Source organism: Pituophis catenifer, unplaced genomic scaffold, assembly GCF_029215685.1.
Source record: "Pituophis catenifer annectens isolate HBS135680 unplaced genomic scaffold, rPitCat1.0.hap2 SCAF_6, whole genome shotgun sequence".
Taxonomy (NCBI): domain Eukaryota; kingdom Metazoa; phylum Chordata; class Lepidosauria; order Squamata; family Colubridae; genus Pituophis; species Pituophis catenifer.
Window position 1 is genome coordinate 54,822,045 of NW_027256886.1, and position 19,068 is coordinate 54,841,112.

A 19,068-nucleotide genomic window follows, 5' to 3' on the forward strand; every position below is an offset into this window, starting at 1 on the left:
GGGAGAAAATGGATTGGACAGAATAGTTTGATTCTGAAAAATCAGAACATTCCATATGCATATGTTTCATGGGCAAAATATATAGGATATACTAAAGCCATGACTATTTCTGGAAAACCTTTGTCCTGATGTTTTGCAATGTATTGCTTCCTCTTCAGAGTTTGGTTTTCATTTTGAAAGCTGATCTTCGTTAAGTTTACAGTTCTATTTTGTTTGTATCAGTTAAGAATCAGAATTTAGTCTGTCCTTTCATAATAATAGTAATTAATTATATTTTTTTTGTTCTTGGGTTCATGCAGCTTTGTTATCACTAATAACAGATGATCAGCCCATCTAAATGAAGCAAACTGGAAATTACTATTTCTGATGGAGAGACACAGCAGTAACAATTCTGACTGCTGTTTGTCAGAAATGGTGTAGGGTGTCCTGCTTGGGCGGGGGTTGGACTAGATAACCTACAAGGTCCCTCCCAACTCTGTTAATCTGTAATTAATATGTTGTTGTGTCTGTTGTAGGCCATTTCATTTCTGACACCCCTGGCTGTCATTTTTGTGGTGAAAATAATCCGACGCACAGACAAGACTGAAATTAAAGAAGCTTTGCTAGGTATGCCAAGAATAATATTAAATTCTGGTTTAAATGATGGGAAATTGTTTTCTTCCAGAAGTGTTGGGAAATTAAAAAAAAACTTCCTTTCAAAACTTTGGTATCTTTATGGTAAATAATTGAAAAATATTATTATCAACATCATAATATCTTATGTCCTTCGGTTGCCCTTCCCCTCGTTTTTACAGTTACTAGGGTCTTCTCTTTTGCACTGATTCTTCTAAAGTTGTCACAATGTATTGATAGAGTAATATGCAAACAATATGTTCTATAGAAATTAACTAAAGACCTCCCTCCCTTGGGAAAAAATAAATAAATTATCTATTAACTAGACGGGGAAGGAAAGGAGAGAAAAAAGAAGATAGTAGGGAAGAAAAAGATAGTAGTAATTACTATCTTTTAAGTAGGTCTACTGAGTTCAGGAACCTTTCTCCGAGCAAGAATAGTTTGGACTTCTGATCCTATTTGTCATTATGAAATCTTGCAACAGTTTAGGCGAATTCAATGTTTCTTATTAATCTCTACTCTAAAAAGTGTGTGTCTACAAAGAGGGAAGAAGTCAAAGTTATTGCTTTGTCCTTACTGACTGGGCAAACTGCATGAAGTCCTTTCAATCAGTGGGTTCAAAACATTCTTTTTTTTTTTAGTTCCAAGTCTCACTTCGGCAGAAGGAAAAGTCTTATACAGTAGTCACTAGCTTGTTATTATGGCTACAGGCTTCCACTTTTGATCTATCCGCTTGCTTTCAAAAGTGTCTGTCTCTTTTTAATGATTAAAACTCAAGTTTCCCATTTCAAAGGTAATTATTTTTTGAGAAGAGAAACTCCCATCTTCCTTTCAGGTAAATATGGTTATTTGGATTTCCAACAAATTTTATGATGGTCTTAAAAAACAATTGATGAAAGAACTTCAGTTTTCTTGAGCCTCTGGAAATGTCTGAAGCAATTATTGCATGATGCAGTATTTCCTAGTTTTGTATTGATATTCTGTAATCCACAGATTTCTGAAGGTTTCTTCTGGTAACGGAGGACTTACTGTTTTTTGTTTTGAAAAGCCAGCAGCTCTTTACATCTGATGAAATCATTTCCTTATGTCTTCATAGAGTGTAGGGGTTAAGACACCTGGCTAGAATCTTGCAGACTGTTAGCTCTGGTCCCATCTTTGGCGTGCTGAATGCCCTTGGAACAATCACACTCGCTCTCAGCCTAAGAAATAGCAAGCCACTTCCAAAAACATTGCTAAGAAAACTCCAGAGTCCAGATAGTCCAGGCAGTTGCCAGGAGTCAGCATTCACTAGAAGGCACGCAGGGCACACACAAAAAGTCAATTAAAAAGTTGATAAACAGAGAGCTAAAAAGCATACAAACCCCTCCCCTCCAAAGATGATAAACACATTGCAAGACTGCAAATCTTGGTAGTTCCATTGTAAAGGAAGAAAAATTTGTTCTAGTTTATATGGAGTAGAGTAAATCAACCCTTGTTAGCTATTTATATAACCCTTCTTATTGGCAGTAAATTGAGTAGGAAGGAATGGTTTAGTGATTGGTTGTTGATATAATGGGATCAAATATGAAACTAACTGTATCCTGAAGGAGGAATTTGTGGGTCCCCAAGACATGAGATAAGAATTCACTATGCCAAAAGATCATAGAAAAAAACCCCACTGGAAACATTTCATATTTCATCAAATTATCAGTTACTCTGTTTCCCCCAAAATAAGACACCCCCTGATAATAAGCCCAATCGGGCTTTTGAGTGCATGGCAATAAGGTCAAGTGCTTATTTCAAGGTTCAAAAAAATATAAGACAGGGTCTTATTTTCGGGGAAACACGGTACGTTTTCTCAAAATGTTGTAACAGTCTATTTCTGAATTCTGATTGCAAATTTAAATCATATCTTGTGGTTTTATATGATTTTTTGTTTGCTTTTAGCTGTGTCCTTGGCGCTTGCTTTAAATGGACTCTGCACGAACACTATTAAATTAATAGTGGGGAGGTAAGTCCTGAGTAACTATTCAATATACACCAAGGTAGCCATAATGATTCTGGATGAAAATGACAAACAAAAAACTTGTTTTGGAGAATACCCAAAATATCCTGAAAGACATTGGTTTGCTTTTCATCATTATTACTACTGTCATAGTCTTGTAAAGGTGGAAAAACTAATGGGCGATTAAATGAAAAACTGGTATAATACCTTAATGGGTATTGTAATGGGAAAAAAAAAATATGCAGGGTTTTCTCCCTGTATGTAGGGAGCAGAACAAAAAATTACACAAAAGTGTTTAGGTTAAAGCAACTTCCCTTTTGCTTTACTTGGAGAAATGAAATCTTGTATGGGAAAATGTAGAAGGAATTAATTTTAATTGCCTTCTCCCATAAACCCAGTTCGGTTGAAATCAGTTCATTGCGTGATACCAGTATGAATCCTCTGTTTTCTTCACCTTTTAAAAGTGCCTCGTGTGGTCTTTTCCACGAGATTGAGAAAGCCAATTAAGTTTTGAAAATGGTCTTCTCATATAAGCCCCTTGGTTTAACTCTAGGCGGTTAGAATTCTTAACTGCTTTCATGGTCAGAATGCTTCGGATGAAAATAACTAATTAATTTCCCTCAGCACTTTTTGCTCCGTGGAAAGCGGGGGGGGGGGCTTCTCCATCAGAAACAGTCAGCTTAGTATAATGATCACTTGGAGGCTTTACTAACGACTGCTCTTCCATATCAAATGTTCCTGGGGTTTCTTGCAGGCCGCGTCCCGATTTCTTTTACCGCTGCTTTCCGGATGGAATAATGAACTCTGAAATGCACTGCACTGGTGATGCAGACGTTGTGTCAGAAGGGAGGAAAAGCTTTCCCAGCATCCACTCCTCCTGTAAGTTTTGTTTTTCAGATGTTCTTTGCCGTGATTTTTTCTGCTTCCAAGAGCATAAATGTAGGAAAGAGAAGACATGTAGGAGATAGACAGAGAGAGTGCCACCAAACTGAACGTTGGAAGCACTGGATGGGGCAATGGCACAGAGTGGAAGGGCTTACACTCCTCTAACTGTCTGATGGGTATGATTCTGTGGCTGTTTTTAAAAGTGAGTTAAACCCAGAAAAGCCAAAGACTCTGGGGATATTTGAAGGTGGAAAGAAAAAACATCAGTCTTTGGCCACAAATCTACTCCCCTGATTTAGAATAAAAGTAGAAATATTGTGAATCATATATGGGTCTGGATGAGAAATAACAACTCTGAGCTCTGGTAGTTCAGCAAACTAAAGCACTGTTATTAACATCAGCTGCCTGCAATTACTGCAAGTTCAAATCTCACCAGGCTCAAGGTTGACTCAGACTTCCATCCTTTCTAAGGTAGGTAAAATGAGGACCCAGATTGTGGGGGCAATAAACTGACTTTGTATAAATATACAAAAGTATGAAGGCTATTGCTTAACACATTGTAAGCCTCCCTGAGTCTTTGGAGAAGGGCGGCATATAAATCAAATTTAAAAAAAAACGAACAACAACTCAGAACTGGTTCTGTTGCTGGGGACTTTTCCATTTTAAGTGTTGGATGAAACTGATATGCATCCTGAGGGACCTATTAGATGTAATAGCCCTTTCTGGAAGACCAGGTAGTAGCCACGGTCAAGAGGCCTTTCACACATATTCATCTAGTATGCTAGTTATACCTATTCCTAGATCAGAAGCCCTTCAGATGAGGTACAGGTAATCCTTGACTTACAACAATTCATTTAGTGACTGTTCAAAGTTACAAGGGCATTAAAAAAAGTGACTTATAACCAGGGGTGAAATGCTCCTGGTTCGGACCGGATCACCCAATCCGGTAGTGATGGCAGCGGGTGGTTCGGAGAACCAGTAGCAAAAATCCCTATGCCCCCCCCACCATGCCCAGCTGAGCTGCACGATCATCAGAGGCCTTTTTTTTTTTTTACTTTTAAAAGCATTTTTTCTACAACTTCTTCCGCCGAAAAAATGCTTTTAAAAGTAAAACAAAAAGCCTCTGATGATCGTGTGGCTCAGCTGGGATTGTCAGAGCCTTTTCAAAGCATTTTTTAAACTACCTTTTCCACTGAAGAGGTTGCAGAAAAAAATGCTTTTAAAGTCTCTCTGACGATCCCAGCTGAGTTGCCTGATCGTCAGAGAGACTTTTCAAAGCATTTTTTAAAATGATCAGGCAACTCAGCTGGGATCACCAGAGAGACTTTTAAAGCATTTTTTTCTGCAACCTCTTCAGCGGAAGAGGTGGTTTAAAAAATGCCTTGAAAAGGCTCTGATGATCCCAGCTGTGTTCCTGATCGGCAGAGGCTTTTCAAAGCATTTTTTTGCATTTACAGAAAAAATGCTTTGAAAAGTTAAAAGAAAAAAAAAAAAAGGTGGCTACGCTCACCCAGTCACATTACCCCCCCAAGCCACGCCCACAAAACCGGTAGTAACAAATTTTACATTTCACTCCTGCTTATGACCATTTTTCACAATTATGACCGTTGCACCATCCCCATGGTCATGTGATCAAAATTCAGATGCTTGGCCACTGGCTCACCTTTATGACAGTTGCAGTGTCCCAGGTCATGTGATCATCTCTTGTGACTTTCCGACAAGCAAAATCAATGGGGAAGCCAGATTCATTTAACAACTGTATTACTAACTTAGCAACTGCTGTGATTCACTTAACAACTCTGACAAGAAAGATTGTAAAATGGGGCAGAACTCACTTAACAAATGTCTCGCTTAGCAACAGAAATTTTAGGCTCAATTGTGGTTGTAAGTTGAGAACTACCTATAGCTGTTTTGATCCCCTCTGCTGTTTCTCAGTGATTTGTTGTTTCTTGATTTTCAAGTGGAAGTTGCCCTGAGTCATTTGGAATCAGGCAGCCTATAAACAAAAGAATTTACAGCTGCACAGTATGTGAGGCAATGATTCTAATGCTGAAATGTTTTCCTAAGCCTTGTTTAGTATCATTTTTGCTATTAAGTCTTTTTAAATCGCTAAACATTGTTGGTCAGTTGCAATGAATACAATGTATCCCAGGTTGTGCAGGGTTTTTATTATATGGGTACACTTTCCCAGAATTCCTCCCCATTCCAAAGAATCTGCCTTTGAAGGATAACTTTTACGATAACAGAAGAGGAATTTAATTAAATAATTGGGAAAAATTATGTCAAGTACCTGCAGTTTAATTTCAATTGATTTGAATGTTTTTATTTGAAGTCATAAAATATGTGTCAAAGATGCGATCATTGCTGTTCTTGACGGGAAAAGATATATGTAAGAACTACAGTAATATATGTATATTATTCTATTTATGAATGTATCTATGCACATACATGTACAGTATACACACCAGTGGTGAAATCTGGCCGGATCTATCCAGCTTGCGTGAACCGGTATTGCTGGTGGCAGGAGTCTGCCTACCCACCAGAATGTCATTGTGTCCCATTTTTTACCCTCTGCGCATGCGCAAAGGAGGCTCTGTGTATGCGCAGAAGAGATGCACATGCGTGTAGAGCGTGTATGCTCCCGCATGCTCCCGTTCCCAAATCAGTTACGAAGGTTAGTGGATTTCACTGCTGATACACACACACACACACACACACACACACACACACACGTGATAACACTGTAGGCAAATGTCTAGGTTATGTATACTATATATGACAAATTATAAACTAAACAAATGCAAATGAATATCAGTACTGCATGTGTGATGCCATATGGCTTTTTGAAAAAGTCAGTTTTCTAAGTGTATTGCATATAAATGAGTAATAATCCACTTTTCAGAACGAAGTAAAACAGGATCATTGTTATTGAGATGGCTGCTATCCAGATTTATCAAAGGTTCTGGGTAAATTCTTCTAAATTCTCGGAACAAGTTGTCTCTCTCTACCACTGTCCACTTTGTTCTGATTTTCCCCACCAACAAATTATTGGCAGATTAACAAAAAAACAAAAAAACAAAAAAAATCACCATCATACAAGATTCTATAAAACTGAGTCCGGTTCATCTTTTTGCAGTCCTAAATGCACATGTGAGAAATTAAGTAACACAATTGAGTTTCTTTTTCAGTGAATAAGGTTGCTTTGCAATGGTTGAGTTATACGTGTGTATGTATATGTGTGTATACTGTATGTATATGTGTGTATATGTATATGTATGTATATGTATGTGTATGTTTATGTATGTATATACATATGTACATGTACATGTACATGTACATGTACATGTACATGTATATTCAAATGAAGTGAGCTTAAATGGACTCCAGAGGATGGTAGAGGACAAGAAGGCCTGGAGAAACATTGTCCATGGGGTTGCCATGGGTCGGACACAATTTTGCAACTAACAACAACAAAATCAAATGAAGAAGTAAACTCTCTGCATTATATTATGACAAGGTGTAAAAGTACAATGTGATGTTATCCTAGGGAGCCCTATTTGCAAATCCTCTTTACATTAAACTAGAGATTTGGAGAAAGACATTGAAAGTTCCCCTTCTCTCCACGTTGCTCCGTCATGAACCTTAAACAATGACCTTTCTTCTTACTGGACTTGCTCAAGATCAATAATGATTTTCCATTGCTGCTAATGAGATCAGGTAGTTAGCAAAATCAGAGAGGTCGTGCCCTCTGCTGTACGGTAGGGGAAAATTGACATAATTCCTGATCACGTCGATCATCTGGCCAGTTTAAAAGAGCGTAAAACTCGTCAAAACTGCACAGCTGCACTTTATTTTTGCCTCCAAAGGCAACCCATGGACTCTACCTCCCTCTCAATTAAAGAACACTATATTCTTTGTGCAATATTTTTAAAAAAAACAGTTTGTTGTTGCTGTTGTTTTTTCCTTTCCTTGCTTTAGAAAATGCATTAGAAAAATCGAGTTAGCTGTCTCACAAAAGAATAAAAGTTGCTATCATTCACGATCAATTTCTTAAATGAGTTAAAACAGCCGGCTGCAGTTTTAAGCTTGGTTATTGTTCTCTCAAGTTGGAAGATAGGAAACATCTAATATGTAACAATTGTCTTTTTACTGTACTGTCAAGGAAACTTTTAAGAAGAGGAATTGAAAGGATACATCTTTTGTGCATTCGTTGTCAGTTAAGTAACTGCAGTGTGAAGCTGTATTTTCTAAGTAGTGGTTGCTAATGTGTTTGATAAGTTTTCGTGAAACAGTGCATAGTATTTAACTCCTTAGTCCTTTTTTCTTCAAGTTATCCCAAATATTATACGTTGTCAACATAGGGTAATTAATAGTTCGATTGTCCACTTATACATCTTCACCCGGCAGAAGAATCAATTTTTTCTTCTTTTTGTTGATTGAGAGACACATCTATCTATTAACTGAATACCTTCTGTTCTTTACTTCTTGGAGAAGATAGTAAGTCATTCCTGCCTAAAAAAATTTTAGGAACAAAAAACTTGCTTCTTAAGGGTAAAAGTTGCTGAATAGTTGATACAGATTTATAGCCCAGCTATTTTTGATATTTTAAGACATACATCACACAAAGTCTTGAAAAATTGTGTTCTTCTTCCATTGTATTAATGAGAATTGTGCTAGTTTATTGTCTAATAAACCACATTCTGATCAACCAAATGGTAAATGGGCTACAGGATGAAGACCTGCAATAAATCACGCCATTTATTCTTGGCACCAGTTCACAGTAATTTTTTTTTTTTTTTGCAGGCTAATTATGACAGTATTAAACTGCACTCTGTTTTATTTTGTCAGCTGTTCCTGTCTTCTTGCCTGCCTGAGAAAATACTGTCATTCCTATAATTTTATACCCTCTTTTTTTTATTCCTTTAAATTTATACCCTCAAATGAGCAGGAAGACAATTAGCAGACTACACATGAAATAAAGTAGTGAACAACAGCTGACAAAAGTGTGCAAAGCATGACAAAAGACCTCATTTTATACTGTCAGTCACTTCACAGTTGCTGGTATCAGTCCTGTTGGCTGTAAAAAATTACATTTAGGAATTAAAAAAAAAAGTGTTTCAAAATGAATACGGTTGCCTCACTAATTCTTTCTCCTCCCAACCACCTGGTAAAATATGTTAAGCAAGCTTTTGTGGTTGAGAGTGGATGTAAATTTATTTATTTATTTATTTATTTATTTTTAAATTTCTATACCGCCCTTCTCCCTGAGGACTCAGGGCGGTGTACAGCCAAAATTAAAAAACATGCAGTACAAATATTAAAAAAAACAATTAAAAGATATATAAATTTGGCCCAATTAAAACTCACTACCAATTAAAACATTTAAAAATTTGATCTCCTAATCCCTGTTTACCTATTACAGCACTTCTGGATCTTTGATGTCCAGCATTTTCTAATGCAAATTTCTCGTCTATAGATTTCTTTTGCATGTATATGTAGGTGCCTTTGAATTCTTGGCATAGAAGTGCTATGATCTACTGAAATTTATCCTGCATCATATATATATTATTTTCATGTTTCGGATACCTGCCCATCAGCTTCATTGCATCTGTTATTACTTCTGAGCAATATCTCGCTAAAATTGATACACATTTTATGTAGCTGCTAGGAGTAAGTTGTAGCGGACAAACCTCGAAGCCGTAAGAAATTAGACTTCCAGGACTAGAAAATTTTGTTGTTTGGACATGTAAAATGTTCTGTTCTAGTTCCTTGTTTGGAACCTCCTATATATATATAAAAGCACTTACTTCAGATTCCACAATACCTATCTTTTCATATCAACTTAAACCAATTAAGTTTTCAGAGTACTATTAATGAATCAGCAATGTGCTGCCGTCTGGGTTGTTTATTTGTTTATTAAACCATTTATATGGCTCAGGACATGTGGCTTTGGACAAGAAAAAAAATCATAATCAATCCCATACAAATTAATATATCATTAAAACAATAAAATGCTTATCAGAGCTAATACTCTTTTTAGCTCATCAATTGGGGATTTGGAACTTCCTGATTCCAAGGCCCAAGCCAGGTTTAATTGCCCAACAGTATTCTGGTGTGAAAGTAGTTTCCAAAGAGCAGAGGCCACCACAGAGAAGGCATTCTTCCTGGGATGACGTTGCTTCCCTGAGAGAACCCAGAATGTGTCCGCTTTATTGCATCCAGCTGCCAAATTGACATACAATAATGCAATATGGTGTTGTGCAAAAGCCCCTCCACCCAGCCTCCCCTTCCTAAGTCAGAGCTGTTATCTGTTTTTCAGGCCTATTAAACAAAATGGGAAGTTTTTTTTCTTAGCTTCCAGCACTATTTTTTGAAGGATAGGAGCAAGGCAGAGACTTCTGCAAAAGATGATGTTCCTTGGCTTTATTTATCTAGAGATGCATCAAGCAAAGGCAGGTAACAGGTATTGCAAATGTGGATGGTTCTTTCAGAAGATACATGTATATTTCTTCTAAGCAACAGAGCATAGGAAAGGGAAGGGACAGTTAGCTTTTACTATGAGTGCAAATTTAACTATTGAAGAGGGGGTTGAAAAGACTGGACAACCACTTGTCTGAAATGGTATTATAGGGTCTCCTGGTTGAGAGGGGGTTGGACTAGAAGACCTCCACGTTCCCTTCCCGCTCTATTCTGATTGGTTGATTGGGTTTTAAATTAGGCCAAGGACTGCATGAAAGTAATCTGTGAGTGATACATTCTTATATGATATTAACTGAAAATAATCATGAAAGGATTTCTGTGGTGTGTTGCAAGAACAGCCAAGAGGGAATGGTTGAGCTTCCCCAAAATAAGGCAGAATTTATCAGACTTCTGACTTACTGGTAGACATTAATGTCTGGTAGGCTTAATGTTTTATGATGTCGTTAAGGCTCTAATCCTATACTCATTTACTTTATAATGGTAACTTTATTGAACTTGCTTCTGAACTGACATGCTATCGGGTGTGTTGTTAGGGCTGTTCAAAATATGATGAGATGTGGTATTAAACCTGAGGCATTTCAAATTGAGATTGATTTCATGCCAACAAAATATTGGTAATGGAGTTAACTATTTAATTCTCTGCATCACTGTTTGGTTTCCTATATATGATTTAAATTAAATAAGACACTCACAAGGAATTGGCAGCCTTTCAGTGTTCTTTAGCAAAATAATTAAATGATCTCTTCCCCAAAGTCTGGTGGCAGTTTCAAGTAATCAGTGACATTATATCAATGCCAGGCCAAGAAGATGTTTTTCCATAAGGTTGGTGTGTAGCTTGAATCCTGCAGAGTAATTTATCTTCAAAAATGTCTTGCCCTTTGAATATTTACTAAAGCGTTTCTATTGGACAAAAGTCCCTTGTTGTATATAATCTTGGTTTTAAACAATGACAGACAGAAAGAGTGTATGGAAAACTCTTCTAAAGAGGTTTGGGTTTTTGTTTTTTTTTGCAAGCCAAATCATCCAACCAGATGCCCATTGATAAAAGATTGGAAATTAAATCAGAACAGCTATTTTTCTTAACATCATCCTGCTCTTTGTTACTGTAAATAGATTACTGTTCTAAGCAATTGAAGAACAATTTGTCAGTGCATCAATTTGGGAATTTCCTACTAGTAATGAATGCATGATTTCAAGCACCAGCTGCTACTTGCGAGAGTTGCAAAAACAACATTTATTTCCAGAAGAAAGAGTTGAAGGTGACCTAAAACTACATTTAGTTCTTTTAGCCCACACATTTAATCCCACTTATTTCTGTATAACATCCAATTAAACCAGTCCCTTTAATTGTGAATACTAGGATAATTGCTTTCTTATAACTGTTTAAGGTGCTGAAGAATATGAACAGTCTAAACTTTCACTGCAAATCACTTTAGGGCTTTTAAAATGGGATGCAATGTACAAATATTTTAACAAAGTGAATGTATGGCAATAAAGAAAAAGACTGTCAAATTATTAATAATCAAGACACATTGCATCTACTTGGAGGTGCTACTTGTTTTATTCACAAATTCTGTGTAAATTGAAAGTGCTGTTGATTTTTTTTCTATACCTATTTGCATTTTCTGGGAAATGTAAAAGCAGGGTGTGAAAGCTTAGAGCCTTAGGGAAAGAAAGAAAAAAGAGACATGCTTTTTGGACACAGGACACTGATTGACACTTAATTGCTAAACCAAAAAGCATTTGGAAAGCCAAAGCATATCCTACAATAACCCTGGCTGAGCAGAGTAATCCGTGGTGCAACATTTTATTTCAGATCCCCATGTACTATAGTTAAAAATAATTGCTATTCTTACCCTCCATTAATCTGTTTAATTCTCTTTTCAAGCTGTCAAAGCCAAAGGCCTTATTCACATTTGAATTCATCCCATTTTATGTGTTTGCACCCATTAATAATATATGACACAGTCTCTAAGTCTTGGCGTTATGGATACTTTCATTTCTGGATATCTTGCAGCTATTTTAGATTATAAGATCTGAGAACCCAGTAGGGGATTTGATCATACAATCTAAAGAGAAGCCTGTGTGATACATTTGCAAAAATGGATTGGACAGATGATGAAATTTAACTTTGCTTTCATTTAGAGGGAAAATGAGAAAAAATTCATCAGGTAGAGACATGCATAGGTTCTATCTGAAATTGAGAAACATTGACTGCTGCTGGCCACAAGGAAATCATCTGGCTGAATTAGTGAAGATATTCAAATAGTACATACAATGCATTTTCCAAACCTTTTTAATTAACTTCTGTCATTTTAAAACCGCTAACAATAATTTGAGTTTCTCTGCTGCTTATCTTTCTATTACAAGTAATCAGAAAGCAACATACTAGAAAAGTATTGCAATTTTCTCCTGGCTGTAATGTTTTCCTGGCTGGGTTCAGGGTCCATTTGATAAGTGTTAATAAGCCTTTGCAAGTCATTTTTGAACTGACTACATTGCTCCTGCACCATATATTATTTGGTGTTTTATTTTACATCATTCTTTCCTTCTTATGAAGTTATTCTGTTATTTATTTACTCATTTAGTGAACAGCAAATTCTCCTGTGTTTGCTAAACATGCTAGTAATGGTGATGGGTATCAACTCTTGGGATGAGAAGAGGGATAGGAAGTAAATGACAATATATGCATAGTGATATAATTACACAAGTGCTATGACTAACATGCATACTTGCATCAGATATCATAATGCAAAGGAGGCAAATATTTGTGTCATGGCAACATCACCTGTGTAGCATTGTATATTGGTGTCACCACTCCATTAATAATGGTAATTCCAGTTTAAGTAATTGACAGCTTATATATGGCCTGTGCAACAAATGAGACCTATAAGAGAATCCCTTCAAAGTGTTGGAAACTAGAAGACTTAGACTTCAGGAAGAGGCCTGGCAAAATAAGATGTCTCTGCAAAAACATAGTCTATGTCTGCAGCAAACGTAAAAGAATTGGTGAGTATATGGGTTCTTTGAAACTTTTCTGGATAAAGAGAGAATAGGAGATCACCCATATTACTTTGAATGGTTGGTCCTTGCATGGCATCTGCAGGATGGTGGTCTTCTATGGGATTGAGTGCCAGGAGAGAAAGGGATTAGCCATCTTGCTCACAGTTGTAGTGGAGCCTTTTAAAGGACACTAAATTCACAAGCCTCACTTTCTAATCACTTGCCTATCAATCATCTTAAAACTTAGACCTTTGAACAGATAAGTTTGAAAAGTTGCCTAAGGAGTTTAATGTCAATTCTGAAAAAAGGAACGATTAATTACAATTTAGGAAGTTAAAGAAATAGAAATAAATAGCAAAAAACTAAATAGGATTTTGATTAGAAAGTTGCAGTAGATTAAGAGTCCAGTTAAATTTGGAATATCGACTCTTGCTTTAAGATTTTGGAATTAACTGTAAAAAAAGGAGTAGTGCTTATGGATTATTTTTGTTATCTTAGTTCATAAATAGATAAGTAACTATAATTTAAAAAAACTGGACATTAGAGGTGACTAAAGATTCTAACTGGAAAAAAAAGTACAAGCCAAATCAAATCTTATATCAATATTTGAATGAATCAAAGACTGTTAGAAATAAAAAGGAAAAGGACGGAAACTAATGATTATTTGATCAAGGTTAAAATAAGACTTTTATTTGCAAAATTCTAGCAAACCTTTACAGAGTGACACCTGGATTGAAAAGTTGATTTGCTAATAGTTAAGGAATGAGATATGGGTTTAAGAAATATGTCTGTAACCTTATAGGGGATAGGAAGTTACTATATTTGTATAGTAAATAAGCTTGACATATTTACATATTTCTTTTTGTATCGTATTCTTTTCTCTTATTCTTGTACTTTTTATTTTTTATTACTATTCTTTTTGTTTCTTTAAGTTTAGTTTGTATTTGTTTAGTTTTTGATAAACATCCATAAAAATTATATGGAAATTAAAATTCTTACATGCTTTCTATGTCTTTCAATCAGAAGGTTTTCGCCAAATGCACATACCTGAATGGAAAGCCATTACATGAATGATAAATGTTCCTTTCCCCGCCCTTTGAAACAAGATACATTTTCCTGCTTGAAAACTACATTGGAAACAACAGTGGTGATTTCCATACAGGGCTATAAATCCCTTAAAATGAATTCTTGCTATATTTTAGTTGTTTTTATTTTTTATTTTTCTTAATCTAATCTTCTAGCCCAATGACTGTCAGAACACTTATTTTTTTTGAATGGATATGTGTGTGTTAATTCCTTTTCATTGTCTCACAAAAAGATGATCAAGTAAAAATGGAATCGATCCTCACTCCAGAGGTGGGTTTCAGCAGGTTCTGACCAGTTCTGGAGAACTGGTAGTGGAAATTTTGAGTAGTTCGGAGAACCGGTAGTAAAAATTCTGACTGGCCCTGCCCCTGTCTATTCTCTGCCTCCCAAATCCCAGCTGATTGGGAGGAAATGGGTATTTTTCAGTATCCTTCCCAGGAATGGGATGAGAATGGAGATTTTACAGTATCCTTCCCCTGCCATGCCTACCAAGCCACGCCCACCAAGCCACACCCACAGAACCGGTAGTAAAAAATTTTGAAACCCACCACTGTCCCACTCCCATGCTGCAAATGTTAGTTGAGAGCTTGAAGCCATGCCAGTGAAATGACTTTCAGTGAGGTATTTGGGGAATAACCTGAACAACAAAAAATGATCAACCATGCTTTATAAATTATTATGGCTAGGTTTGTACATTGACCTAAATCGGTGTCTTCAAACTTAAGGTACCTGGGGAAACTTCAGTGTGAAGATTGTGAAGAAAACTGTGAAAAATCAGTCCAAAATCCATTAATGAAAACATTTCATGTAATTTGTTTTCGAATTGTAATTTGTAATTTGAACAAAATATTACAATTAATGTTACAATAATAATTTAATACAGTGCAAACTAATAATTTAATACAATGCAAATTGTCATGTTGAAACCCTGGATGATTCTCATGGAACCCTGAGGTTTTAGGGAAAAGAGTTTTAATACTATGGAGTTAAACCAAAATCAGTTTGGCATGGCATAATGTGTGAACATATAATGATTGCTTTCCAGACTAATTAGGAAGTAATTCTGCAAGTTCCTTTCTTATCAATGACAAGACCCTCCAGTCTCCAGTTCCCTCAAAAATACAGTAATAAAGCAATATGATTGCCTTAATCTATATTGGTTATATCCTGGGAAATACTTCATTTGCTGGAGGTCTTGTAATCCATTTCTTTCTAATAAATTCTTGCTAAAGAGACTGTGAGAATCAAGCTTAGGAAAGGAATTACTTTCAGTGTCTAGAAGAGGCCAAGAACCTAACAGCCATATTGTTATATTTATTAGTCCTTTTCAGTGTTAACCCTGGAAAAATCTAAATTCACAAGTTGAATAGCAAATATAAAGAGTGCATCCTCTAAGGAGAATTGATCATTTAGTACATTCAGCCAGAATGGGGCTATTGACCGGGAGGATTTTTCATCAGGTTCGCCTGATTCGCCAGTTGCGTCCCTTTCTAGATCGGGACTCGTTACGCACAGTCACTCATGCCCTCGTCACCTCTCGTCTGGACTATTGTAACGCTCTCTACATGGGGCTCCCCTTGAGGTGCACCCGGAGGCTCCAACTGGCGCAGAGTGCAGCCGTGCGGGTGGTTATAGGAGCAGCGTGGAGCTCCCATGTAACACCTCTCCTGCGCGAGCTGCACTGGCTCCCAGTGGTCTTCCGGGTGCGCTTCAAGGTTTTGGTTACCACCTTTAAAGCGCTCCATGGCTTAGGACGTGGTTACTTACGGGACCGCTTACTACCATCAATAGCCTCCCACCGATCAGTACGCTCCCACAGAGAGGGGCTCCTCCAGGCGCCGTCGGCCAAACAATGTCGGCTGTCGGCCCCTAGGGGGAGAGCCTTCTCTGTGGGGGCACTGACGATCTGGAATGAGCTCCCCCAAGAGATACGGAGGATTCCGGATCTGCGCACCTTCCGCCGCGATCTGAAGACTCTTTTATTTCATCAAGCTGGCCTCGCCTAAATCTTCTCCCTTTTAAGTGTAAATTTTAAATTTTTACTGTATTTTAAAATATGGGTATTTTAAATTATGGGTATCAATTCAGCCAAATTTATTTAATTCATTTTATTCGATTTTAAATTTTGTATATGTATGTGTTTTATTTTATGGCTGTTCACCGCCCTGAGTCCTTCGGGAGTAGGGCGGTATAGAAATTCAATAAAATAAATAAATAAATAAATAAATATTGAGAAGACCATATCCCAAAATGAACCCAGAGGGGGATATCTGCTTCTTTAGATATACTGCTCCATTATAGGCCCCTCTGTGTCTGAGATTTGAATGGGGTTACCCCTGAAGACCAAACTGTCACAGAGCTTTGAATAGTTTCATAAGAGTTAGTTTTATGGAATGTTGGGTTTAAGCATGGAATTAGGATTGACACTGCATATTTCTGGCTTTTATAATTTTGCTAATTTCAGGGAGCCTTCAGAAGTCAGTCATTTAGACATTTTGTTTGTTGCTAAATTAAAAAAAGAAAAGAGGTAGGAAAAGGCTTTATCTATGTTGCCTAGCTGCATATTCAACTAATTGGTTGCTTTTGTCTTGGAGCGATGTACAGCTGATGTACAGTTTTTAGTTCGGGTTTTCATTTAAAAGGCCTTTCACTCAGTCAGTGTCTACCATTGTCCACACCGAAGGACAGTCCTGATTCATAGGTGGGAATCTTTATCACACATATCTGGAATAGTCGGTTATTGAGCTAAGACTTTTTGAATGCAAGGTGTGTATTTTACCATGGTGTTATATTTGTTCTTTTATTTCAATATTGCATACTGAGGGAATAAAGCATACATAGTCTGCATCAGTGGTGGGTTCCTCCCGGTTTGGCCCGATTCGGCCGAGCCGGTAGTGGTGATGATATGACGTCACCGAACCGGTTCTCTTTGTTTGGGATCTGGGCCCTCCCATCCCCCCCCACGTTATTCTTACTTTTTATTTGGCCCCACCCCCAATCTATTCACTGCCTCCCGAGTCCCAGCTGATCGGCTAGAAGTAAAAAAACTGTTTAAACGCTTGCCGTGGGGCTTCGAAGGGCCGCCGTACAGCTGATCAGTGTTAAAAGGCAGTGTGGTGGTAGACCAGTGCACTCAACAAACAAATGACTAGACCGGTGCCTCCACAAACAAATGGGTAGACTGGTGCCTCCAAAAACAAATGGGTAGACAGGTGCCTCCAAAAACAGATGAGTAGACCGGTGCCTCCAAAAACAAATGAGTAGACCGGAGTCTCCAAAAACAAATGGGTAGACCGGAACGCTCCAAGAACAAATGGGTAGACAGGTAGACACTCTGCAAGCAGTTAAAAGCCTGGTAGACCAGTACTTCTGCTAAATCCTAAAGAATTGTCACATTACCATCAAACCATGCCCACAAAATAAGCCACGCCCACAGAACAAGTAGTAAAAAAATTTAGAACCCACCCCTGGTCTGCCATCCCATGTGTGCAGTATTTTAACTTGGTTGTTAACTGCTGCATCATCCTGTATTGTTCTTTTTCAAAAAGGTGGCAAGTGAAGGACAAACTAATTCTTACAGTAATTATGCATTGGCCACTTTCACTGTTGAAGGCTAGCCAGTGGCATTATCTGCTTGTCCAGATACTATGGATGGCATGTGTGTAACCTATTTCTAATTCTGAACAAGCTTCTGTAAGCTCCATGCAGTGCAAAACCTGAAAAAGAAGAAACTCTTTATAGGAAACTGCTTTCACGCAGATGGATTTTAAGTCTTTCTGCAGCCAGCTGTATTAATCTAGGTTTAATTATCACTTGTCAGTTGCTGCTTCTTATGATCCAATTTATCCTGAGAATGTGAAAAGTTAAAAGATTGCCCTTTTGGAACTGCTATGCCATTCTATAATAACATACCAATATATTTGATTCTTTGTTCCTTCCAACGGTGAATGTTAGTCTTAAGATACCAGTAGTGGAAAATTCACAAACAGAATCAAGGGGACAAGGTTAAATATTTAACAATATTGCAATCAGTCAAGAAATGGCCATACTGCTCCCACTTTCTATGCTGAGGTATGAAGCAGCTTGACAGACAGCCAGACAGCCAAGAAGCTGCATTATCATTGTGATCTCAGACTTGGCCATGTACAAAAGAGACGGATAAGGGAGGAACAAGATCAGTTTAGGAATCAGTCATAGGGATTCTGTCAGGTCTGCCTCCATTCAAACCCTAAGAAAGAAAATCCCCGACTCCATGGATCTGGAAAAAAAGTACTTTTACTAAGAATGAACTCAGAGCAGAAAAAGCAAGGCAAGATCTGGGGAAAATCCACACGAAAGTTACACATTGAAACCTCGGGGTCCAGCCCAAAAAGACCAATCAGCATCCAATATGATGTTATGGGAAAACTCTTTAGCAGATGTTGTATGCCTCTGGAGGGCCAGGACGGTTGGCCTTGGAAAAGTCCAAACAACTCCACTCAGTTGATTGGTGCAAACCTCCCTTGCAATTCTCACAGGAACACTTCACACCAGCTCACTTTCTCACCCCAAATGCCAAAACCCTGTCCCCCATTTCTATGGCAGCCAAGGGCAAGCAAGGTGCAAACTGCATGCTGGACATCTGGCTAACAGATTCAGTGGGGAAGCATTAACCCAAGTCAATTCTAGGGAAATACTTGAGACCTTGGGCCAATAGGAAGAATAGTTGGTTTTAAATCAACAACAAAAAAGCTGATATATTCTAATAGTAAAAACAACTAACTATAAATGGCATATCAATGAAGTGACTATGTAAAAAGCTGTAAATATTGAGGAAACAGGCTAATGTGGCATTTTGACTTTTTCTACAGATAGATATGTCTAAGGATGCCATCAGATGATGGATTGAGAATGTTGAATTTCATAATGTTGTAAAACTATACGAGCTTCTACCCCTTTAGAGATGCACAAAGAGTTCCCTTTTCCCCTTCAAAATACAATCTCTCTCCTAGTTTAAAGTATCAAAGGTATTTTGGTAG

General features: G+C 37.4%; 1 protein-coding gene across 1 annotated transcript in view; it reads left to right on the forward strand.

The window, feature by feature from the left end:
• The window catches only part of PLPP4 (phospholipid phosphatase 4), a 101,604-nt gene that overhangs the window by 32,176 nt on the left and 50,360 nt on the right, over positions 1 to 19,068 (forward strand). Inside the window, exons 3-5 of the mRNA XM_070946289.1 lie at positions 516 to 606; positions 2,539 to 2,602; positions 3,351 to 3,475. Of these exons, the coding sequence (XP_070802390.1) occupies positions 516 to 606; positions 2,539 to 2,602; positions 3,351 to 3,475 (280 nt within the window). The remainder of the gene's footprint in view (positions 1 to 515; positions 607 to 2,538; positions 2,603 to 3,350; positions 3,476 to 19,068) is intronic.